Raw genomic sequence first — 19,363 nt, 5'->3', positions numbered from 1 at the left:
ATAGGATTTTTATGAGTATGAAATTATGTTTATTAAGTACTCAGCACAGTTCAATAAATGGTAGCTTTTAATATTAGTAATTACTTCTGGAATGTTTTCATTTTTTACTATTTCCAAAGACTTGTGTTAATAAAGTATTTTTATACAAAATAAATTTATATACGTGTTCATTTTGGTTAAATGTTATATTAGGTTGAAGAACTTAATGGAGAAATTAATGAGATTAAAAATGAGTTATCATCACTTAAAGAAACTCATACTAAGTTACAAGAACATTATGACGAATTATGCGATCAGAAAAAGTTTGAGGAAGACAAGAAGTTTCAGGTAAAATTCAAGTATGTTGGGGGTATAAGCTCTTAAAGAAATTAGGACCATCACTGATGATTTTCTCCATGCTTCATATTTTCCGTTTCTCAACTTTAAAAAATTAGTATAAGCGTTTAGTCTGTAATACATTTTTAGTTAATTTTTATGTACAATATGACATAAGGATCAAGGGTCTTTTTTTGGACATGAATTTTCAGTTCTAGCACATACCTTTGTGGAATAGACAATTTTTTCTCCCATTGTGCCTTGGTACTTTCTTTGAAAATCAGTTAACCAAATAAATATATGTGGGTCTATTTCTGCACCCTCTATTATATTCCTTTGATTATATGTCCATCTTTAAGCCAATATAACACTTTCTTTATTAGCGTAACTTTATAAGAAGTCTTAAAATGTGGTAGTATAGGTCCTTCAATTTTGTCCTTTTCCAAAATTGTTTTGGCTATTCTAAGTCCTTTGCGTTTCCATATAACTTTTGGAATCAGTTTGTCAGTTTCTAAAAGAAAAAGTCTCTGGGGTTTGGACTTGGATTGTGTTGAATGTATAGATTAATTTGCAAAGAATTGACATCATAACATACAATTCATGAACATGGTATATATCTTTATATTTATTTAGATATTCTTTAATATCCTTCAGAAATGTTTTGTAGTTTTCATTGCATAGATTTTGCAAGTATTTTGTTAAATTTATCCCAGAATATTTCATATTTTGTGCTCTTACTGTAAATAGTATTTTAAAAATTAATTTTTCTAATTGTTGCTAGTATATAGAATTAAAATTGATTTTTGTACATTGACCTTGTATCCTTTTACCTTTTCTTTTTCCTTTTACCTTTTTAATTAACTTATTATAGTAGTAAGGTTTTTTTGGTTGGACTTTGGAGTTTTCTATATATATGATTATGTCATCTGAGAATTTAAGGCAGATAAATTTTACTTCTTTTTCTGCTCTGTATACATTTTATTTTTTCCCTCAACTTATTGCCCTAGCTAGGACTCTTTAGTACAGTGTTAAATAAAAGTTGTAAGAGTTGACATGCTTGCCTTACTTCTCATCTTAGATGGAGAGTATTTAATCTTTCATCATTTCATATTATGTTAGCCATAGATTTTTTTGTATATGGTCTTTGTCAGATTGAGGAAGTTTCCTTCTATTCCTAGTTCGCTGAGTTTTTATCATGAATGAATTTTTATCATGAGTGGGTATTAAAGTTTGTCAAATGCTTTTTCGGTATCTATTGAGATCATATTTTTTTCTTTATTCTGTTAATGTGTCAGTATTAACCAATTAATTACATTAATTAATTTCTAAATTTACCTTGCATTCCTCGGATATGTACTATGCTTTTTATATATGGCTAGATTTGATTTGCTAATGCTATGTTAGGGGTTTTGAATTGATGAGGAATATTGATATGTAGGTTTTGTTTTTTCTTTGCATTCTTTTGGTCTGTTTTTTTGTATCAGAGTAATACTGGCCACATAAATTGAGTTGGAATGTGTTCTTTCCTCCTGAAAGAGTATTGTGTAGAACTGGTGTTACTTACTAAATATTATATACAATTCATTGGTGAAGCTATCTAGGCTTTTTCTTTGTGGGAATATTTTTAATAACAAATATAGTTTTTAAATTATTTATAGGGCTATTCAGAGTCTCAATTTCTTTTTATGTCAGTGTGCAGAAAATAGTTGACATAGCAGGCCTGTGAAAGGCCTCTGAAAGACCTGCTTGTAAGTTTGGCTCTTGACTGGTACCTGGAACTTTGGATTTGGGGAGGGTTCCCACCACTTTCTAACAGACAGGAATGGCTCACTGGGCCTAAACTAAGTAGTTTACTTTGAACATCTGCTTTCTTTCTGGGAGTCAGGAGTTTTGGCACATGCTAGGCAGAGAGTGACCAGCAACCAAAAAACTTTGGGCATTGAGTCTCTAATGAGCTTTCTGGTAGACAACAATTTACATTTGTGATCACAATTCATTGCTGTGGGAATTAAGCATGTCCTATGTGACTCCACTAGAAGACTCTTGAAAGAGGTTTGTACATGGTTTCCTCCAGACTTCACCTCTTGTGCCTTTTCTCTTTGCTGATTTTGCTTTATATTCTTTGCTGTTATAAATCTTAGTCAGGAGTACAACTGTATATTGAGTCGTATGAGTCTTCACAGCAAATCACCAAACCTGGGGGTAGACTTGGAGACCTCCAACACAGTCCATTTTGCTAATTTTTCTTTCAAGGAACTTGTTCTTTTCATCTAACTTGTCAATTTATTGGTTATTGGCCTTTCTTCATTTCTAATATAAGCATTTAAAGCTATTAATTTTCCACTAAGCACTGCTTTAGCTTCATTCTACAAATTCTGATGTGTTGTGTTTTCATTCTTATTCAGTTGAACATATTTTAAAATTTCTCTTGTGAGCTCTTCCTTGACCCATGAATATGAGTTTGACCTATAAGCATGCTGTTTAATTTCCAAATATTTGAGAATTTTCCAAATATATTTCTGTTAATGACTTCAAAGTTAAGTAAGACTTTTATCATTTTAAATATATTAAGACTTGGTTTTTTGCCAAGTATATTGTCTATCTTGGCAAATATTTCATGTACCCTTGAAAAGAATGTGTATTCTGTTGACTGGTAGAATGTTTTTATAAATGTCAGGTCAGTTTGGTTGATAATGTTGTTCAGGTCTTCTCTATCCTTACTGATTTTTTTGTGTACTTGTTCTGTCAATTAGTGGGAAATCTTTAATTATAACTGTGAATTTGTATTTCTCTTTTCAGTTCTGTCAGTTTTTGCTTCATGTGTGTTTAAGCCCTGTTATTAGGTGTATACACAGTTATAGTTATGATGACTTCCCGATTAATTGACCTTTTTATCATTATGAAATGTCCATCCCTATCCTAGTAATATTATTCTGTCTGATATTAATATAGCTGTTCCATCTTTTATGATTAGTGTTTGCTTTTTTCACCTTACTTGTGTATGAGGGGTAGACCTCACACAGCAAGACATTTTTGAGCTGAGTTGTTAAAAATAACTAAGAATTTTCCAGATAGAGATTTAAATTAGATGGAATAAAGTGAGCAAAGAATCAGAAAAGTGAAATATTGTTATTCAATATGTAAACTAGGTGTTGGTTAGCAAGGCAGTAAGTAGCAGGATAAGAGGTTGAAAAGATAGGCAGAAGACTGACTGTAGAGGGCTATATAGTCCATTCATAGAAATTTGTTCTTGACACTACCATTTGGGGGCTTTTAAACAAGGGGTAAAGTGCTTAGATTACTTTTTTGAAATGTCATTTTGCTGATGATGTGGGTAGACAGGGGGACAAAGCTAAAGGCATGCATTCCAACTTGGAGAATACTGTAATAGTCCAGGCCAGAGATATTGATTGTCATTTTAATATTCATAGCTATAACATAGCTTGAGAGCTATAAATAGCAAGTAATTCCTACATCTGATTGATTATAGAAATGAATATAGACTTGCATTCATAAAAAGTTGATCAGCATTCATTCACTTTCATACTGAAAATAACGTATTCAATCGGATTATAAATCATGTTTTTATTTTAAGAAATGTAGACGATATAGATACTTTAAAATAAGAAAGTGAAGATCACCCATAACCCCACCATCCAGAAATAGTGATTGTTAAAATTATGGTATATGACTTCCAGAGTTTTTCTATGTGTGTGTTTGTATAGAAACAGACACACATAGGTATTCATATATATGCATTTTTTAAAAACTAAAATAAATCATACTTTCTCTGATGTTTTGTAGACCACTTTCATTTAGAATTTTCTTTTATTGTGGTAAAAAATATATAACATAAAATTTGCCATTTTAAAGTGGTTAAACTTAAAATTACAATTCAGTTGTACTAATTATGATTTAGTGGAATTAATTACAACTACAATGTTTTGAAATCATCACCACTATCTATTTCCAAAACTTGCATCATCCCAGACAGAAATTGTGTAACCATAAATCAATAACTTCTGATTTTCCCCTCTCCCCAGGTAACCTCTAATCTACTTTCTGACTCTATGAATTTGTCTATTCTATATTTTTTATATAAATAGAATTGTACAATATTTGTCCTCTTTGTCTGGCTTCTTTCATTTAGATGATGTTTTCAAAGTTCACCGATGTTGTAGCACTTCATTCCTTTTTATGGCAGAATAATATTCCATTGTATGGATACACTACATTTTGTGTGTCCATTCTTCTGTTTTGGTTTATTTAAAAAATAAATTTATTTATTTAATTTATTTATTTTTGGCTGTGTTGGGTCTTCATTGCTACGTGCGGGCTTTCTCTAGTTGCGGTGAGCAGGGGCTACTCTTTGTTGTGGTGCACGGGCTTCTCATTGTGGTATCTTCTCTTGTTGCAGAGCACAGGCTGTAGGTGCGCAGGCTTCAGTAGTTGCAGTGCACGGGCTCAGTAGTTGTGGGTCACGGGCTCTAGAGCACAGGCTCAGTAGTTGTGGCACACAGGCTTAGTTGCTCCGTGGCATGTGGGATCTTCCTGGACCAGGGCTCAAACCCATGTCCCCTGCACTGGCAGGCAGATTCTTAACCACTGCATCACCAGGGAAGCCCCATTCTTCTGCTGATGGACACTTGGGCTTTCACCTTTTGGCTGTTGTGAACATTAGCATACAACTATCTGTTTGAATCTCTGCTTTTAATTTTTGGAAGGTATATACTGAGGAGTGGCACCAAGTGATTCCCACCTCCTGGTGTTCATGTTCCTTTGTAATACCCTCCACTGAGTGTGAGTTGGATTTAGTAACTTGCTTCTAGTTAATAGACTATAGCAGAAGTGATGCAATGTTACAATTCTTCTGAGATTAGGTTACAAGAAGACTGTGGTTTCTGTGAGAGCGTGGGTGAACACGCTCTCTGTCTGTCAGTCTGTGTCTGTCTCTCCGCCTCTCTCTCTTTCTGAGCCGTGTAAAGAAGTCCCAGCTATCCTGCCAGAGAGGCCACATAGTGAAGAGGGGCTCTGGAGGATGAAAGGCCACATAAAAGAGAACTGAGGCACTCCTCCACCCAACAGCCCCCACAGCTGCTAGCCACGGGAGTGAGCCTTCTTAGAAACAGAACCTCCAGCTCCAGTTAAAGTTTCAGACGACAGACAGCTTGACTAGACCCTCATGAGAGACCCGGGTCAGAACCATCAAGCCAAGCCATTCCTAAGTTCCTGACCCATCAAAACTATGGGATAATAAATGTTTGCTGTTATAAACCACCAAATTTGAGGTATTTGTTATACAGCAGTGGATAACTCTTAAAATGGTTGACCCCAGAACAACTCCAGGGTTAGGGGCACCACCTCTCAGAGCAGTCAAACATCTGTGTATAACATATAGTTGACCCTTCATATACGCGGTTCCTCCATATCGATGGTTCAGCATCCACAGTTTCAACCAACTGCAGATGTGTAGTGCTGTAGTATTTACTACTGAAGAAAACCTGTGTATAACTGGACCTGTGCGGTTCAAAGCCATGTTCAAGGGTCAACTCTGTAAGTATCCTTCTAGGGTTTCACAGTTAATAGGTACTGAAACAGGATTTGAACCTATATTTATCCAACTCCAAAGCTCCTGGTAACCACCATACTATTTTTCTCCATCTCCTTTGCAAACTCCTCCTTTGCAAGGTTCCCTTCCCCTGCCTCTCCCTTGGGGATTTTCATTAGCATTTTATTCTTTATTCTCTTTCTTCTTAAAATATACTCTTTTTTTTTTTTTTTTTTTGCGGTACACGGGCCTCTCCCGTTGCGGACACGCAGGCTCAGCGGCCATGGCTCACGGACCCAGCCACTCCGCGGCATGTGGGATCTTCCCGGACCGGGGCACAAACCCGTGTCCCCTGCATCGGCAGGCGGACTCTCAACCACTGCGCCACCAAGGAAGCCCTTAAAATATACTCTTAATCAGTCTTATCAACTTGTATGTCTTCAGCTGCCCTCTATCTGCCAGAAATTTTCAAATCTACATTTCCAGCTCAGTTTTCTCTTAAAAGTTCCAGTTCTATACATCTAAATGTTCATTAGACATCTCCCACCTTTTTGTCTTACTAACTCTTCAAACTCGAGAGATTTAAAAGAAAATTTTTTAATTATTTTTTTAATTTTTTGGCTGCATTGGGTCTTCGATGCCGTAAGCGGGCTTTTCTCTAGTTGCGGTGAGCAGGGGCTACTCCACCTTGCAGTGCGTGGGATTCTCATTGCAGTGGCTTCTCTTGTTGCAGAGCATGGGTCCTAGGGTCGTGAGCTTCGGTAGTTGTGGTGTGTGGGCTCAGTAGTTTGTGGCTCATGGGCTCTAGAGCGCAGGCTCAGTAGTTGTGGTGCACAGGCTCAGTTGCTCCGTGGCCATGTGGGATATTCCCGGACCAGGGATGGAACCCGTGTGCCCTGCATTGGCAGGCAGATTCTTAACCACTGCGCCTCCAGGGAAGTCCCATCAAGAGATTTAAAATGAACTCGTGATATTTCTCTAAACCTCCTACTCCTGTTTTCTAGCTCAGTAAATAACACCCATCCATCACCTAGGTACCTAATCCAAACTCTGCAAATCAGTCTCGACTCTCCTCTCAGTTTTCATAACCAATCATTCAACAGTTGATATTAGCTTAATAAATAATTCATGAATCTATTCAGGCTTTTCATCTTTGCTGATATCACCTGGACTACTGTGGCATTCTTATGACGCATCTCTCTGCCTCTTGTTGTTTCCCCTTAATTCAGTGTTTTTCAGACTTCTAAGTGCAGCCTGTTAGTGGTACATGGAAATCAGTCTGGTGGTTTCGTGACTGGCATTCCTTTAGAAATGAAATAAAATAATGTAACATAGAAAACATTAGAATGTATCTCATTGAGTTGGTGTTACTTGGTATGCTCATTGTGTTGTAAAACATATTTATTTCTTATTGCAGGTTTTAAACAGTGAAGTTTGGAAAACATTAATCCATTCTTTATACTGCAGCCAGAATGGTCTTTCCAATCAGCTCATATTAATCACCTTGCCTAAATCCTTCAGTGACTTCTCATTGACTTCCTGGTAGAGTTAGAACTCCTTAGTATGCTATATTGGGCCCTTAATGACCTAGGCCTAGTTCAAGCCTCATTTCTCTCCATTCTTCTCCCAGCATCTAAGCTCAAGCTGAAGTAAATCCCAAGTAGTTCCACGAAGTAAAACTACATGAAGAGACTATAATTTTGTTTGCTTTTAACATCTGTGAATGCCATTTGTTCTCCCTGGAGTGCCTGCTTATCCCCATCTATATTAAAATTGCCTGTCATTTCTTTTACTATCTTCCCCAGTGGACCATAAGTTTTTTGAGGATAGGGACTATATTTTGTTCATCATTGTATCCCAAAGCCTAGTGCAGTGCTTCCATGTAATATGTGCTCAATATTTAGGGGGAATAAAAAGATGTTGAATTGATTCACTATTTTAAAGATACATAAAAATACCAAACACTCAAAACAATTTGCCTGCCATGACTACTTTGCTTTTAATAAAGGAGTAGTTCTTAATATGGTATTATATAATAATGTGGAATGCATGTTTGAAAACATCTAAGGCTCTCCATTTTATTTAACTATGATAGACTATACAAAATGAACTTACAGTGATCTTGTTACAAAGAACAGTATATTAAATTTAGTCAAAAAATCATTTGGCTTTCAAATAGAAATTGCTGGATGGTTGAACTGAAATATAGATTCCACTTTCATTAGCAAAGTTTGTTCAAATGTTTTATACTTTTTAACAGTCTGTTTTTACATTAAAGGAAACTTTTCTATTTTACACTAGAACCTTCCAGAAGTAAATACTGAAATGTCAGTGGAAAAATCAGAAAACACCATCATACAGAAATATAATTCCAGGCAAGAAGTAAGGGAAGAAAATACTGAGAGTTGTTGTTTAGACACTGAATACAGAGAAAAGGAGGAAAAGAAAGAAGCCCCATTTATAGAAGAAATCACTATAGGTGATGAAGGTAACCTAAGGTTACATTGATATTTTCTAATTTTTATATTGATCATTTTAGGGGAATATAAGTTACAGTCTTTGCTTTGAGGACCTAGTAGTATAATTGGAGAAATACTTTTCCATTTGTATGTGTCTTAACAAAAGTACTTGTATGTCTTTTGAGCTATTCTTCAATAGAGTCAATATTAGGGAGAAAAATACATTTTTGCTTTCCCTTCTCATCACTTATTCATTGGCTTTTTGCATTCTGGTTTCTGCCTTCACTGATTTGCCAAGAATGAGCTACCAATAACCTTTTGATGACCAGACTCCAGAGCACTTTTCTTAGTTCAAATGACCTTTCTGTAACCATTGAAAATTTGACTGATTCGTCCATATTGAAAAAGAGTGGTTTAAAGAAGGTAGTTTGAAGTTTGTTCAAACCTAGGCTGAACAACCACTTGGTGGAGATGTTGTAGAGAGAATGATGGATTAAAAAGACCCTTCATGCCCTAAATTTGTAGTCCAGATTATTGTAACTATACTGAAATTTTGAAATCTATGGTTAAAACCCAGATGAATAAAATTAATATCTTAAGTAGATATTCTATATATTTTGCCCAAAAGTATTCCAAATTTTAAAAATATTTACAAGGTAGTGAGTAAGAAAGTGATGATTATTAGTCTTGAAGAAACCAGCTAGCAATTTCTGCATCTATGTAGTAAGAGAAATTACAATATGACCGTTAGAGTAAATTAATTTTTATCTAATCAGCTGTGTGTTTATATGGAATTGTACCATATGCCCAAAAGGAAGCAACAGACTAGAGAAATAACCTTTTTGTAATGCCCTCAACTTAACTTTTTTAAACCAAAAATACTTTTGCTGTTATGAAATAAAAATTTAGTGTGAATAGAGTCGAACATTTTAGCATGCTTATTAAAGGGAACTCAATATTTATATAAAATTGGTGTCATTATGTTTGTGTAATAGCTTGCCAGTGAAATATTTAAAGCTAAATATGTTTTTATAAAAATAGTTAACATGCATTTTATAAAAGCAGGCTTTTGTGTATAACCCAAAAATTTACTGTGTTCTCATTATAACAGACTTACAACCTTTTGAAAAAAGCCCCAAGAAGAAAATTAATACTATTGTACCTCAGAATGAAAATCAAAGTGAAATCTCCCTAAGCAAAACCCTCAGCATAGAAAAAGAATTAATCAGTCAAGGACAAACCTTGGATGTTACTGACTTTACAAAAGTGGTTACTACAGAAATACAAGACAAGGTGGACTTGGAAAAAGATAATGGGTGTACAGAATTTAAATCACCAAATATTTCTTTTTTAGTGGCAGATATATCAATAGAAAGAGAAAAGATACATCCAGAAAGAACTGAAGGATTAGATCATCACCATGCAGATGTACAGCTGGGGGTTGAAAATAACAGAACATCATTTAACAGTATTTTAGATGAGATGGCTTGCAATACAAATCGTGAAAAAGATGTTTCTGAAGATGAACCATTCAAACAACAATTCAGATTGCTTCCAGGGACTCAAGAAAATGACACGGAGAAGGAAATTACAAATAGTTGCCAAACCAAAGCAGATTTGGATTCATCTCTAGATGTAAAAAGGAATCTTGTCCAGTGTCAGAAATACAATTTACCGGATTCAAGGAATGTTATGTTAGATGATAAACAATGTAAAATAAGACAAATACAACTGTTAAATAAAAAAAGTGAATGTAGCGTATTGCCATTTAAAGAAATTTCAGATTTTCGGCAAGTTGGTGATGATACTTCAGAGCAACCTGAACTAACTATTCCCTGTGATATAGCAATCAACCGCCCCATTTCTTCTGCTGTTTTCAGTGACAATTTGAACGTACTTTTAAAGAATTCAGATAAAAATGTTAATATTATGCCTGTGTTGGTGACACCCAACTCAAGCCCTGTGAAAAGAACTATATATAGGAAAAATGTGAATGATATGCATAACAGTCAAGTTAAGAACTGTTTGGGGTATCTAGAAGACAATGTGACTGTTTCCCATCTTCAGACTAACAATGAGAATGTAGATGCTTCACAAGCCAAAGATATGAAAACTGCTATTCATGTGAAAACTTCCACAGAAATACAGTTTTCCAGTAAAGAGAGTCAGATTGATGAGAATCAGAGAACTGAAGTAAAAAAAAATGACCTCTTCCCTAATGAAAGACAGCATACATTGTTAAATAGTACAGAGAAAACAGAGTCATTAAATGACATTGTTTCAGGAAAAATTTACAGTGAAGGACAGCTGGAAGAATCATGTCCATTTCACATAAAGCCATCTGGAGATTTAGTAAACAGAAGTGGAAGGTCAGCCTTTGATCTTTCAACTTCAGATAAAAAAACTGAGAAAACTCTAGTATATGTGAATTTTTTAGACCCCAGTTCCTGGCCAAAAGTAAATCAAATTGAAAGTCAAACAGTGAGCACTTCAACATCTAGCATTCCTTTGTTGCTGAAGAAGAGACCAATAGGTCTATTAGAAAACAAAAAGATGGTTTCGTTGACACCTTGTAAAAATGTTGGTGTGGATGATGACGGGAAGGATAGCGGACCAGGTAAGAAAATAAGGGTTATGTTTTAATTCTTTTAAAATTTGTATTTCTACTTATTGGTAAAAATTTTTCAGATTGTTTAAAATGAAAATTTATTTATATTACTATATATATAAGTATTTTTTTTGCCTAAACCTAAAAGACTCCTTATATGTATTGATATATATGTAAAAGTAGGAAAAGTTTTATTTAAATGGAAGTGGACTTATTTTCACCTAAATCTGAGCCAGTATTATCAACATGTACAGAGGTCAATTGCATTTTGGAAATTAAAAAAAAAAATCCTTTCATTATCAAAGAACTGAAAATAGCAAAAACAGCCACAAGTCTGGGTCATTAATTTTAAATTAGGAACATCTACCTAATCCAAGTCTCTTTTTTTACTTTCTAGAGCAAATGCAGTGAAGTTGTTGATACGGCTTCTGCCAGTGTTATGTTTACTCCTTTTCTTTCTATACTAAAAAAAAAAACCCAAAAAACATACCCAAAAAAACCCAAACTTCCTTCTCTCAGAACTATGTTTTAGTTTCTCTCCTATGTTGTCACTTTCTTCTCCCAATTTTTTCCCTCTTTCCTTAATTTTTCTATTTTTATCTGCCCCTTCACCAGCACCACAAATCTAGCTTTGTTCTTTTATTTTGCAAGTAATAGTGAGGTGTAACATTAATACCTTTCATATCATTGATATTTATCACTGTTTGAAACACTTTAAATTGAATCCCTTAATAATTATATGCCTGTATTAATATATTCAAATATTAAATAGTTCAGATAGTGGAGACTGTTTTACTCTTTCAAACCACCACATGAAATAACAATGTGCAAGTTTTGCTTTAAAAATCCTCCAGGAAAAGGGAGCTCTCTTGCACTGTTGGTGGGAGTGTAAATTCATACAGCCACTATGGAGAATAGTATGGAGGTTCCTTAAAAAACTAAAAATAGAACTACCATATGACCCAGCAGTCCCACTACCGGGCATATACCCTGAGAAAACCATAATTCAAAAAGAGTCATGTACCACAATGGTCATTGCAGCACTATTTACAATAGCCAGGACATGGAAGCAACCTAAGTGTCCATGAACAGATGAATGGATAAAGATGTGGCATATATATACAATGGAATATTACTCAGCCATAAAAATAAACAAAATTGAGTTATTTGTAGTGAGGTGGATGGATACAGAGTGAAGTAAGTCAGAAAGAGAAAAACAAATACCGTATGCTAACACATATGTATGGAATCTAAAAAAAAAAAAAAAAGGTTCTGAAGAACCTAGGGGCAGGACAGGAATAAAGATGCAGACATAGATAATGGACTTGAGGACACGGGGAGGGGGAAGGGTAAGCTGAGACGAAGTGAGAGAGTGGCATGGACATATATACACTACCAAACGTAAGATAGCTAGTAGGAAGCAGCCACATAGCACAGGGAGATCAGCTTGGTGCTTTGTGTCCACCTAGAGGGGTGGGATAGGGAGAGTGGGAGGGAGACACAAGAGGGAGGAGATATGGGGATATATGTATATGTATAGCAGATACACTTTGTTATACAGCAGCAACTAACAACAATATAAAGCAATTATACTCCAATAAAGATGTTAAAAAAAAACACCAAAGTATAGGAAACTTGGTAAGTTATAACAAAAGAATCTTAAATGGATTGCAGTTTACCTAAAACTTAGATCATTCTTAAAATAATCAGAAACAAGATTATAAAACAATTTTTTTAATCCTCCAGAATTAAAAAAAAATAGGGAGAGAGGTAAATGGATGAAATACGTGACTTAATATTGAAGTACTGAAGGTGGGTGATGAGTACATTGATGTTCATATCCTTCATTGTCGTGTATTTGAAAATTTTAATATTGAAGACATTTTAACATAGAGATATACTACATAACATATATAGGTGCTGTATAAATGTAACTTAAAAATAACTATTGTTTAAGAAGTATGATCATGATAAAAATATGTTTATTTTGCTAATAGCAATCTCATAGTTAAAGTTGTTAAGGTTGTCGTAGACAGTCTTAGATTTTACGGGAACTTTGCCTGTTTAACAATACGTGTCTAGACCCAGTGAAGAAATATGGATTACAAGGAAAGCTTTGCATGGCCTTCTGACTTAACAGGCTTCTTTTAAAAAGGAAATTGAGAAAATTTTAAAAAGAAAATGTGGGAATTAAAAGCAAAATAAGTATATCTTGTTTACTGGCATGAGTGGAGAAGTAATATAGGGGAAAATAGAAAACACCAAAACACTGTAAAATCTCACTTCACAAACTGTAATTTTCCTGATATAATAAAATGTATTAAACTTCAGATTCCATTAATTTTGTCTGTCAAATGCTGTGGTTAGTTTAATGCTGTTAGTCAATGGACTGGTCTAACATTTACCATTTTCTCACAAGTCCTTCTAAATTAAATCTCAATCATATAAATTAGGATGGAAGGAGAGATGACTAAAATTCTATAGAAATTCAACTTGTAAAATACTCAGACTTATAAAAGATACTCCTAAATATCTTTTAACCTTACATGTTTCTCTAAATCATTGTTATCTATTTATTAAAGCCCAATGACCCCCTACTAGACAGCCCTTTGTTGGATTTTTTATCATGGCCAATTTCTTTTTAAATATATTTTACAAATCTGACTTTCAGTTGGTTCAGACTTTTCCCTTTGAATTGGTAAGATGTTCACTATATAAATGTTTATATGTGTAGTCAGTGCAGTAACCAGGGGAATAAGGATAACATTTTAAGGTATGTTATATTGCTTTAGAAGATATTCATACCATGTCACTAATTTTAATGTGAAATCAGCAGGTTTTAGAAAGTAGCAATAAAAAAATTGTTTTCTGAAATGAAATACCTAATGTAAGGGCAAACCCTATGGAAACCAGTGTTCAAACTGAGAAGAAAATAGAAATTGTTACTTTTTAAATACAAAGCATAGGATCAGAAAAAAGTTTAGTCACTAAAATGAGTGCCTGGAGAATAAAATTTAGTTGTCATTTCCTTTTTGTCAACCAGATAGTACCAGCATTAACAGAGTTGCTGACATTTTGAATAACTCGAGTATTCATCCAGATCCCAGGAGAGAGCCCAGTGAAGAGAGGAATGCAATTGCAAAGACTTTTTGTGATTCTTCTTTTCCCACAGAACACGTAAGTCAATTAAAAATATTGCGGAGCAGACCTTAGTGAGCTAATTCTACAGATATGTGTAGAACTGTGTGCATCTGGATGCTTTAAGACCTAACTGATCTTCAAAATAATATCAAGAGGGCAACATGGCACCATTTTTCACAATTAAGTTTGATGGAAAACAGCAGGAAAAAGTCACAGTGTATAAATCAAATAGATATAATCCAGCCTGTTTTGGGAAGGAGAGTGTGAGGTAGTGTATTAAGTACTTGTATTTTTTAGTCACCTAAGTTTAGGAATAGTGGCATTTGAGCATTTATTTATTTATTTAAACTATTAAAAAAATAGTTCACTCATTTGAGCATTTAAAATTTTAATAAAAGATGCCTTAAATAATCTAATCAATAGAGTTCAGTTGTTTTTAATAGTGCTTAAGTTAATTTATATTATTTTGGGAAACTGACTATTGCAAAGGAAGAATTTGTCTATTTTAAATTAATTCAATTAAAACACAGTATGTGAAAGGATCAAATATTCATAAATATATCAAGTATGGATATAAATATTAAGCAAAGTATTTGTAGAGATTATTTGGCTCCAAGAGTCCATTTATCATATGAAAAGCAAGTAACTACAACTGACAGATTTTTTTTTTGGAAAATCTGTAAGTTTTTTAACTTAGTGTGCAAAACTTTAGTGCAAAAAAGACTATTAAAAAAAAAAGGCTGTTATTTTTCAAAATCTAAAAAACAATTACAGGTATAACTGCTAAAAGGTAACCTAAAAAGTTTAGGAAAAATGACAAAAAAAACAACTGCATAGTCACTGTATATTTTAAATTTTAGAGATGCACATTAAACAACTTTTCCTTTAGCACATCTAAAGTGAAAATTATAATACTAACACAGCCTTAACAAGTAATAGGTTCTAACAGTACATTTAATTTCCATTTTTAAATTGGAGAAACCTCAAGATAGCATAACTCTCCCTTTGGGAAAGTTGAAACTAAAATCAGGATCTACCTTTTCCACCTTTGCATAACTGAGCTCAAAAACAAATCGTTTCAGCTTGATGTTCAAGTGTACAATCTTTAAACTATGGTAACTAAAGCGCAGTGGGCCGGGCACTGGGAAATCTAAGTTCTTACCTTGGCTAATTGGACAAGTCATAGAATCAAAGCAAAAGCAAAAAGAAGCTTGAGTATCAAAGCTAGACACCCATTCTAATTGGGTTGAATACTTAATACTTCTAATTGTCCTGTTTCAAACAGTTTAAGGGTATGATGGAACATTTCACATCTCCCTTTCAAGCCCATTTTTATAATAAACCCAATAGGGAAGTTCTTTGTATCTGATTCCTAATGCCTTTTCTGTTAATTAATGTTGTTAAGAATTTATATTTATAGAATTTAAAACTCTTTCGTAGAAGTATTCCCACAACAGTCCTACATCTTTAAAAACAGATGAGGCAGGGCTTCCCTGGTGGCGCAGTGGGACGCAGGGGACGCGGGTTCATGACCCGGTCCGGGAGGATCCCACATGCTGCGGAGCGGCTGGGCCCGTGGGCCATGGCCGCTGAGCCTGCGCATCTGGAGCCTGTGCTCTGCAACGGGAGAGGCCACAACATTGAGAGGCCCGCATACCGCAAAAAAAACCACCAAAAAACAGATGAGGCAGTGACACAAATGTGAAGTAATTTTCCAAACTCAGTAATTTTCCAAAGTCATTAGGAACACAGTCTGCAGTGGACTTTGACTAGGTATCTTGGCTCTTAGTTGCATGCTACATAACCTTCTCAATTTTCATAATATAAAAAATTTCTTCTCAAAATACTGGTGTATGTAAAACACTAAATGTCTGTTTAGCTAAGTGATTATCACTAGGCATCACGCACTATGCTATGTATCATTGTCCCAGCTGAACCTTGATTACCAATTAACATCTAATGTGGGACAAATTTAAAAGCAGATCAACTCTTGCCTAGTCTACGGAAAATGCTTTGATCCCTGGATTAAACCAGGCCAATCTAGTCTCTTTATGATGCCTGTTTACTTGCTTACATACACTTTTCTAAAATCAGGGGCTGTTGAATGACAGCTGGAGGGCCAAACGCAGCCGACTGCTTTGCTTTGCCTGTAGTTCTGTGGCTGCTTTTGTATTGCAATGACGGAATCAAGCAGTTGAGACCACTTGGCTCACAAAGCCAAAAAAATTTACTCTGGCTCTTTACAGAAAAAGTTTGCCAACTTCTGTTCCAAATGAAAAGTGAATTTTATGAAGACTTATAGCCAGAAAGGGAATATAAGTTCTTTACATTTTTCAACATATTTTTATGCATACTGTCCACATCAATCCTGTAAAATTCTGGGTAGTTATTATGAGCTAATCCACTTTTCCCCTACAGATCCAGAGCAAGATGAAGAGTGTTTTTTATTCTTAGAGCAGGGGTTAGGTTGGTAGCCTGCTGCAATCTTGATAATACCCAGGAATGATGGGAGAGAGGGGCCAGAGTAAGCAAAGAAAGCCACTTATTTTACACAGCCAGTGATATTAGGTTCATTTAAGTTAATTTTTTTTAACATCTTTATTGGAGTATAATTGCTTTACAATGGTGTGTTAGTTTCTGCTTTACAACAAAATAAATCAGTTATATATATATACATATGTTCCCATATCTCTTCCCTCTTGCGTCTCCTGCAGGCTTATAAACTTTAAAATTACATCTTCTTTCTCTCTACAGCCAATCCTTCCTGCCCCTCCCACCAAGTAGGTAAAGGGAAACAAACTAAAGCAGATATGTATAAATGTCTCCTTCTTTTTTCAAGATTAAAAGTCAAGGAATCAGGATTTTGGAAAATTAGGTGATTTGTACTTGATATCAAATGCACCAAAACGCTTCTAGCATTTTGTTGGCAAAGCAGGACCATTATGTTATATAGATCATCAATCATTTTACTCCAAAATCAGTAGCAACCTACATTTAGATTTGGTCTATTTCTCTGTAACTATTCTCAGTAGTGCATGAAACTGACACGCTGCCCATTGCACTTAGGAAGCAGGTTCTCAGTGTTGCATGGATGTCTAACATTCATTTTGGCCCTGTGAGCTACATGAAGTACGCTGAACACTTATATGCCAGATATTATGAGAAATATACATTTATGCGCATTTTTATCTATTATGTTACTCTTTACAATAACAGCATTTTCTAACTAAAAGAAGCTGATGAGAAAACTGAGGCCCACAAAAGTTAAACGACTTAAGGTCTCTTGGTGGTCCTGTGCTGATACTTTTTTCATCTGTTATTTCATAGGAACATAGGCAATCAGACAAATAAGAACCCAGCATTACCCTAAGGATCAGAGGCTAAGACTCTGAGGGGACTGGCGGCTGACTAGAATTCTCAGGAACCAAAGAGAGCAATCCAAACGTTCCCTTTAGGAAACTGAGGTTAAATGTAAACATTTAAACTCATTTTAAAAATTATTACTATATAATCTCACTTTGACAACACAATGTTACAAATATGCCATTTTTACCAGACTGGAAAAGATTTTAATGTAAGGCAGTACTCAAAGATCTTCACAAAGACTTATGAACAAATGACATTCATTATAGCCTAATTTATAACAGTAAATGTTTTCCAACAACTTAAATGTATATTTAAGTATATTAATTAAATTATGGAACATGGAATATGATGGAGCCATGCTCTTTCTAGAGGGAAATGTTAAAAATGTTTTTAACCCAACATAGAAAATGATATAAATATGATACAAATTTTTTGAAAGTGTATATATATAGAGGAGTCCTGAATATTTACATCAAAATGTTTGATGGTGGCTGGAATCTTGGGAAATTTTAATCTAATTCTTATCCTATTCCATACCTCTAAAATATATTCCCTTTCAACAGAGGATTTTATCTGAGAATCTGGTAAGTCCATAAAAGATTTTTTGCAAGAAATTAATTTTTGATGATAGGGATAAATTGGAAACAAATGTTAACAATAGCATAGTTAAATGATCATCCATAAGAAGTATTTTGCAGCCACTGATATTTGCTTATGAGAAACTTTAATGACCTAGGAAACAACTCACAGAGGGAAAAACCAAGATATAAAATTCTATAGAATGGTCAAATACACTAATAGAAAGACTAATAGCAAATACCAAAATGTTGACAGATCTCTCTGGATAGTGGATTACTAGTGATTTTTAGTTTCTTTACACTTCTATTTTCTAAATTTCCAGTAATTATTTTATAATCAGAAGAAACCTTAAAATGGAAAACTTATTTAACATGGTATTAGAAGTACGACCCAATGTGGTGCCTTGGAAACATGCCAGCTTCCAAACACCTCATTGCTCTTTCCTGTTTCTCCAACAATGGCGCTCTGAAGCGTAAGAGGAAACATGAAGTAAAAGGCAGTTTTTATATGGCAGTTTACTTCCGTTAGCATTTTAAATTTTCCCCTGGCTTTGATAGAAGTTACAAAACATAGACATGTTTGGGAAGGGAAGGGGAGTAGAGGACAAAACAGATTTTTATCTGCATTGTTTTAAATGTTTTCTTTCAATGTAAGCTTAAGACCTTTAAGGAAACGTTTGTGGTATTCCTGGAATACACTAGGGATCTTGAAGAGCTACTACATAAGCCTACAGATTCACATTTTATAGTTTTTTGGTGCCAAAATTACTAAGGTAGTTGTTGAAAATTAGCCAAGAAAACGGTAGCTTTTATCACATACTCATAATTGCAGAGGCTTAAGGATTTTCTTGAAACTTGATGATTGTTTAGAAAATGAGTAAAAATTTCAGTGGTAAAACAAGTTTGGTATTTCCTAGGTGAAAACAAAGCCTCTGAAATCAACCCTGCCACAAAGCCATTTTCAGGAAATCAAGATCAAAACCAGTGGTTTGGCTGTGTCTTCTACTGGTGAAGATGACTGGCAGAGCTTGGTAACAAATCAAATAAATGAAATTGAAAAGTTTCTAAGCTCCGAAAATGACAACCTACCTAAAAAAAGAAAAGCAGAAGAGATGGTAGGAAAAACGGATTAAAATAATGTTGATAAATGCTTTCAGTGGTGAACTGACTTAATTGAAATATTGATGTGGTTTAGACCAGAACACGACTGTTACATCTAAAACTTTATAGCTGTAGTCAGTTTTCCAACTTTTTCTGTGATGAAACTGTGTTACTGTTAACGTTTTCTCTCAGTAAATGCTTCATTTAAGATAGCGAAGATTGCAAGGTTTGATGTTAGCATTCAGTT

The 19,363-nt window shown here is 34.5% G+C and overlaps 1 protein-coding gene across 1 annotated transcript in view; it reads left to right on the top strand.

The window, feature by feature from the left end:
• CCDC73 (coiled-coil domain containing 73) overlaps positions 1 to 19,153 on the top strand; it is a 105,907-nt gene extending 86,754 nt beyond the window's left edge. The window contains exons 14-18 of the mRNA XM_082660580.1: positions 193 to 327; positions 8,165 to 8,351; positions 9,434 to 10,939; positions 13,974 to 14,107; positions 18,933 to 19,153. Of these exons, the coding sequence (XP_082516706.1) occupies positions 193 to 327; positions 8,165 to 8,351; positions 9,434 to 10,939; positions 13,974 to 14,107; positions 18,933 to 19,148 (2,178 nt within the window). The 3' untranslated portion in view covers positions 19,149 to 19,153. The remainder of the gene's footprint in view (positions 1 to 192; positions 328 to 8,164; positions 8,352 to 9,433; positions 10,940 to 13,973; positions 14,108 to 18,932) is intronic.
• The last annotated feature ends 210 nt before the right edge of the window (positions 19,154 to 19,363 follow it).

Source organism: Grampus griseus, assembly GCF_964374135.1.
Source record: "Grampus griseus genome assembly, chromosome: 8".
Classification (NCBI taxonomy): Eukaryota; Metazoa; Chordata; class Mammalia; order Artiodactyla; family Delphinidae; genus Grampus; species Grampus griseus.
Note: the sequence above shows the minus strand (reverse complement) of the source record. Positions and strands in the feature narration are given on the sequence as shown.